At 38.8% G+C, this 7,162-nt stretch overlaps 1 protein-coding gene and 1 pseudogene across 1 annotated transcript in view; both read left to right on the top strand.

Moving 5' to 3' along the window:
* The window catches only part of POLB (polymerase (DNA directed), beta), a 38,224-nt gene that overhangs the window by 11,719 nt on the left and 19,343 nt on the right, over window positions 1-7,162 (top strand). Inside the window, exon 6 of the mRNA XM_006859923.1 lies at window positions 873-922. Within this exon, the coding sequence (XP_006859985.1) occupies window positions 873-922 (50 nt within the window). The remainder of the gene's footprint in view (window positions 1-872; window positions 923-7,162) is intronic.
* LOC102824186 lies at window positions 3,631-4,977 on the top strand (annotated as a pseudogene).

Genomic DNA, 7,162 nt, shown 5'->3' with positions numbered 1-7,162 from the left:
ATAGGCAGAAGACGGACTTCCAAGCTTTCTATGGTGATATTTCTGGCTATTCCTTTCTCTCCCCCTCAAGTGTCTATTTTATAATGGTATGCCAGGGAAACCAAGATTCAAAAGGCAGCCAAGCATCTTAACATTATTTTCCCCCTGTTCCCCATTTCAACCATGTCTCAGTCACTGTATCCCACAACCCTGTTGTTCCAAGGTTGTGCATACATCATTATTTACCTCTGTCCCACTTAGCCCATGCAAACAGCTGATACTTTTTGTTTCTTTATATATCTATTTATTGTTTCTTCCTATCCACTAGAATATACATTTCATAAGACCAAGGATCTTATTTGTCTTGTTTTCTGCTGTGTTTTCAGCACCTAGAAAAGTATCTGGCCTATAATGTTAAGTTGTTGTTAAGTGCTGATGAGTTGGTTCCAACTCATAGCAACCCTGTATAGGGCTTCCGAAAAGCAGCTAGAGGATTTGAACTGCCGATCTTGTGTTTCACAGTCCAGTGCCCATCCTACAGTGCCACACCAGGAATCTGGCCCGTAATAGTCCCTCAATGAATCTTAGTTGAATGGATCGACCATTTTCAATTGCCTGTATATGTGTTTTATGAAATTAAGTACTAGTATTATGATAGATACATACTTAGAGTTTCATGCTCAAGTACATGATTCTTTTCCTGATGACTGACGTTTCAAGAAGTCTTATCTGTGGATAAAATTGAAATTTACCAAAGTCATCATTCAACATTTTAGCAGGTCATCTTTAGCGCAATAGCAATTCTTTGACTAGAGAAAATATAGTTGGTTATTTGTTTGTAGGATCCTGAGTTTCACCTGTGATACTGAGACAGTGCTTTTCTTTCTTTGTAGTCCATCTGCTGCAAGAAAGTTTGTAGATGAAGGAATTAAAACATTAGAAGGTGAGTATATTCCATAGGTCACTGATCCCAGTTAAGTATGGTTCTGAAGTACCATGAATTCATTAACAAGCTAGAACTTGAAGAGCCATTTCAGAGTTAGTAGATATGTGCGATAAGATTTGCTTTTTAATTCTGTGGTGGAGAGTATATGTATAGTTGGCATTACCATCCTAGATGTTTTTTGGTTTATAACTCAGAATAACAATCAAGAAGGGCAAGAAGTGACATCTTGATATAAAGGCAATGAAATAGTCCTCATTTGCAGATTTTTTAAATTTAAAATTGCCTGTTTCTTTAATAACAGCTTTGATAACAAAGTCTTATATGTCAGTCTAAAGTAAAGTTTTATACTTTGGAAAAGATTCTGTAAGAAGCTTACATATTCATTTAAGAAATTTTTGCTTTCAGAGAAATGATAAAAACAGTGTCTAAATAAAGTAAAAGTAATTACAAAACATTTTCCTTAGACCTAATTTAAATAGACAAACAAAAGCAGTTGGCATTGAGTCAATTGTGGCTCATAGCAGCTCCATGTGTGTCAGAGGAGAACTGTGCTGTATAGGGTTTTCAGTGGCTGCTTTTTCAGAAGTAGACCACCAGGACTTTATTCCAAAGGGCCTCTAGGTAGACTCACATCTCCACCCTTTTGCAGCTGAGTGTGTTAACTGTTTGCACTACCCAGCAACTACAAACCTAATATGGGCATGAGTAGTTCAAACCCACCAACCACTCCTTGGAAACCCTATATTAAGTCACTGTGAGTTGGGACTGACTTAATGACACTTAGCAACAAAATTGAACTTATCTTCCCATACTTTTCAAGACTTATATTATATATGGATTCATTCCAGTATCAATGGCATTTAGAATTTCATATTTATGAGTTTAACATTTGTTGGTTCAATTATTTGCAAGAAACCCAGATAGTTAGAGGCACAGGTTTTAGACACACCCAAGTTTGAATCCCAGCACCACCACTTCATTAGATAGGTGATCTTGGTGCTTCAGTTTCTTAACCACAAAGTAGAAATCATAATTTTTGTCTCATATGATTTAGTGCATGAAGTATGTATGTAATGAACTTAGCAAAGTACTTGCTTTCACGTAAGTACTTAAAAGTGGTAACTGACAAAGGCATGATTAATGTAGCACTGTAGGATAAGCATGGACCACGAGGTCAGTTTTAACTGCAAGGTTGGCAGTTCCAATTCACCAGCTGCTCCTTGGAAACCCTATGCAGGTTCGCTATGAGTCAGAACTGACTTGATGGCACGTAACAACACCAGCAACAATTAGCAATATTGCTGTGTCAAACATTTGTGTGTAGCATAGCTAGAGAATGAACTCAATGTCTCTATCTCAGAGAGTGTTTTTCTTTGTATGCTCTTGACATATATCATTTATCTCAGTGAAATGATATCCTAAGTGATTTGATTGGGGTCAAGAATATGGGACCTCACAGGTGTTCAGTCGTATCCCTTAGAAATGTTATACATCTGTGCTGATTTTTATATTTGATAATTCACAGATAAGGAGACTTCAAAAAGCTCTTGGAAAAATTCCAGTATGTTTTAATTCCATTTTTACATGAATTTTTAAAGCCCCTTCATATGTAATTTTAAAAATTCTATGTATTTAATGCATGCTACAATGTGGATGGAGCTTAAAGACATTATCCTGAGTGAAGCAAGTCAATCACAAAAGGACATATTGTATGATCTCACTTACATATAAAGACAAGAACAGGCAAATGTATGGAGACCAAAGTCTATTAATGGTTACCAGGAGTAGAAATTGAGTCCTGGTGTGGATAAGCACTGGACTGCTAACTGTAAAAAAGCTGCTACTTGAAAACCCTATACAGGATCACTATGAGTCAGATCTGATTCAATGGCAATTGAGAGTAACAGGAGTGGAAAGGAAGTGGAGAGGGGCACTGAGTTTCTGTTTACAGTGATGGAAAAATGTCATTGAGGATAGGGTTGCACCGCTGATTAATTGCTGTCAATTCATTATCATTGTTATTGCTAAGTGCTATCGAGTCAGTTTTGACTCATAGCGACCCTGATAGGGTTTCCAGAGTTCAGCTGATGAGTTTGAACTGCCGACCTTGTGGTTTAAAACGACCTTCTTGTCCGGTGCTTATTCTACAGTGCCACACCAGGATTCTGTCAATATATTGTTGTTAAATTGCTGTTGAGTTGGTTTCGACTCATAGCGACCCTCTATAAGCTTTCTGAGGAGCAACTGGTGAGTTTGAACTTCTGACCTTATAGTTCAAGCCAATCTTGTAGTCGAGCACTTATCTTATGATGCCACACCAGTTATTCTCCCATAAAAAGTTGAATTGGAAAAAACTCCATTTTCCCAGGAAGTTTTGAAGACTTCTTGTGTTTACAGCAATGACAAAAAATGTATTAACTGAGGCTGCTTATGTACACCCAAACACAATGGTTTGGAGGTTTGAAGTCATGGTTTCATGGGACATCCTAGTTAATCGACATAATGAGGTGATTGGTGCTCTGTTCTACCTCCTAGTTAGTTGTGTAGTGTACTGGAGGTTTTAAAAGTGTGCAAGGGGATTTTCCTTTTTAGTGTTCTGGGTAAGAAAGGTGGTCAGGCCTTCTGGGGAGCAATCCTCAGTGCTATCCTGGCACTCACCCGAGGACCCTGAAATTATCGCTACTTTGCTCAAGTGGTATGGCACCATGAACAACACAGCAGGACTGAGTTCGGATAAGACAGGTGCTTTGATTCAAAAGCTGAATTCCGACCTTCAGCTCATGCTTGCCCAGAATGTTGGGACCACTCATGACCTGCTGGACATCACTTCTGAAGAGGCTACCTTACAGGTGACTTAGTAGTGTTCCAGTACATTGTGCCTCAGAAAGGCAAGCCAAACACCAACCAGAAGAGCTCAGGGCAATGCTGGATGTTTTGTCTGAATATTATGAGACTTCTATTCGTGAAAAAATTAAATATTGAAGAATTTGATGTTAGTCAGTCTTACCTATTTTTCTGGAACAAGGTTGAATGCTGTTACATCTTCTTGCATGCCCAGAAAAAGGAGCCTGTAGATGGAAGGCTAGTGCAGTATTTGCTTATGAATTCTGTAAATGATGGTTGACAGTGGACTATGCATATCAATATTGTTGAAAAATATGGTGGTGTTCCTAAAAAGTGTCTCCCTGAGTCTTATACAAGAGAGGCATCTAGAAGGATGAATGATATTCTGAATCATAAGATGTGAGAATTCTGTATACGGCTAAGGACCTGGTACACAGTGGAGCAACCAAAGGGGAAATCTCAGCCACAGAAGACACCATGATGGAGGAGATATTCCGAATGGTGTGCATTGGTTTGAGTAACCCACCAGAGACATTCACCAGGGAATGTTGAGACAAAGATAAAAATTATCAGAAGATTGGCTCCTTACCACCCTTACAGCTTAGGGAACGGGTCAAGCCACTCTTCATTATGGAAGATAAGATCTGTTTAGTGAATGACCCTCGGCCCCAGCACAAGTACAGCAAGCTTTATACAGTAGACTACTTAAGCAATATGGTTGGAGGGAGAAAAACTCTCTATATAAACAACCAACCTGTTGACTTATTGAAAAAAATGATTACTGCCTCAGTCAAAGATGGAGAGTCTGTGTGGTTTGGCTGTGATGTTGGAAAACACTTGACTGGCAAGCTGGACTTCAGTGACATGAATGTCTTTGACCCTGAATTAGTTTTTAGTATCTCCTTGATGAACATGAGCAAAACTGAGAGGTTGACTTTCGCTGAGACATTGAGGACCCATGCTATGTGACCTTCCCTGGTTTCTCAAAAAAAATGATCAATATGATCAATTCACAAAATGGAGAGTGGAGAATTCATGGGATGAAAACCATGGCCAAAAAGATTACCTGTGTATGAGGAGATGAATAGTTCTCTGTCTGTGAGGTGGTGGTGGACAGGAAACATGTTCCAGAAGAGGTGCTAGCTGTGTTAGAGCAGGATCCCGTTGTCCTGCTTGCCTGGGAGCCCATGGGGGCTTTAGCTGAGTGATAACTGCCTTCACTTCTTTCCTCCTTCCATTGAAATTGAAGTAGCTGCAAACAGACTGAAGCCAAAGTTATGCAGCCTGACTGTTCTTACAGGACACAGTCAAACTCTTGGTTTTCCAGTCTCCTCCAGGAACCTCTCTTGGGGGAAGTGTGCTTTATGCTGAAACAAAATATTCTTCAAGTAAATAAAATGAAAAGGGAGGGGAGAAAAACAAGCAGGAAAGATCAGATCATACTGTCTGCTCGTCTTCAATGGCTCGGGATCTCTTAGCATTTTAATCACTTGTCAAAAAGGTTTGGTTAAGTGTTTGCTCTAATAAGATAGCAACTGAGGTGTGTGGCAAGAAAACTGGACCTGCTGCTCCTTCCTCCTGAAGTGGAGTCGGGGAAGGGTATCAAGTGGCCTTTTGCAACAGATTTGCCCAATGTGATGCATCATTTTATTTCTCAACTGCTGTTTCCATGAGCACTGATTAGGAATCCAAATAAAATGAAATCCTCAACAGTGTCAATCTTTTTTCTATTTATCGTGATTTTTATTTACTTGTCCAGTTGCGAGGATTTTAATTTTTATTACACTGATTGCAATCCATACCAAAGGCTGTATTTTTTATCTTCATCAGCAAATGCATGAAGACCTCATCACTTTCAGCAAGAAAGGTTGTGTCATCTGCATATTGCAGGTCGTTTTTGAGCCTTTCTCTAATCCTGATGCCCCGTTGTTCATAAAGTCCAGCTGCTCAGATTATTTGTTCAGTGTTCAGATTAAATTAAGTATTGTGAAAGGATACAACCCTGACACATACCTTTCCTGATTTTAAACTATTCAGTATCCTCTTATTCTGTTCTAACAACTGCATCTTGGTCTATGACAGGTTCTACATAAACACAATTAAGTGTTGTGGAATTCCTGTTGTTTGCAATGTTATCCATAATTTGTTATGATCCGCATACTGAATGTCTTTGCATAGTCAATAAAAATATAAGTAAACATCTTTATGGTGTTGTCTGCTTTCAGCCTAGGTTCATCTGCTGTCAGTAGTGATGTCCCTTGTTTCATCCCCTCTTCTGAATCCAGCTTGAATTTCTGGCAGCTCCCTGTCTGTGTACTGCAATAATCATTTTTGAACTCTTTTCAACAAAATTTTACTTGAGTGTGATATTAATATTGTTCAATAATTTCCTCATTCTGTAGAGTCACCTTGCTTTGGAGAGGGCACAAATTGTTGCCAGATTATTGTTGTTAAGCACTGTCAAGTCAGTTCTGATTCATAGTAACCTTCTGTTACTAGGCGAATACATACCCTACAGTGCCACACTAGGACTCCAGTCAGCCAGGTATCTCGCTTGAAAATTTCTTGGCATAAACTAGCAAGTGCTTCCAGTGCTGCATCAGTTTGTTGAAACATTTCAATTGATAGTCTGTCAATTCCTGGAGACTTTTTTTTCCTAATGCCTTCAGTGTAGATTGGACTTATTCCTTTAGTTCCATTGATTCTTGTTCATATGCTACCTCCTGAGGTTATTGAATATTAACCATTTCTTTCCAGTACAATGACATTTTGTATTCCTTTCTTTTTTGATGCTTCCTACATCATTCAATACGTAGAATCCTTCCATGTTGTAAGTTGTGGCTTGAATATTTTGATATGTTGCTGTTTCATGTAGCTACAATGTAAAACCACCACTTGTCTCAGTTTGTTGTACTGTCATGGCTTGTGTGTTGCTGTGATTTGGGAAGCAAGACCACCAGGATTTTAAGTACAGCAGGGTCACCCATGGTGGACAGGCTTTAGCTGAGCTTTTGGACTACACTAGGAAGAAAGAAACAGACAACTTCTGAATAGTCACTGAAAACCTTATAAATAGCAGTGGAACACTGTCAGCACCGAAATAGTGAATATTGAAACATGATGAAGAGCATGTTTTTTGCCAGATACAGTGTCAGAAGATGAGTCCCCTTAAGATGGAAGACACTCAAAATACAACAGGGGAAGAAATATCTCCTCAAAGCAGAGCTGACCATGATGACACAAATGAAGTAAAGCTTTCAGGACCTTCATTTGCTATTGGGGCACAGCTCAAAATGTCTGTAAACATAAATTAACAATTGGTAACTGGAATGAACAGAAAATTTCAAAGATCAGCTTGAGAAGATAAAGCCAAATATTATAATAAAATGTGCA

Source organism: Chrysochloris asiatica, unplaced genomic scaffold (genome assembly GCF_000296735.1).
Source record: "Chrysochloris asiatica unplaced genomic scaffold, ChrAsi1.0 scaffold00035, whole genome shotgun sequence".
NCBI classification, from domain to species: Eukaryota; Metazoa; Chordata; class Mammalia; order Afrosoricida; family Chrysochloridae; genus Chrysochloris; species Chrysochloris asiatica.
The sequence above is the reverse complement of the archived record's forward strand: the minus strand, read 5'-3'. Positions and strand labels throughout refer to the sequence as shown.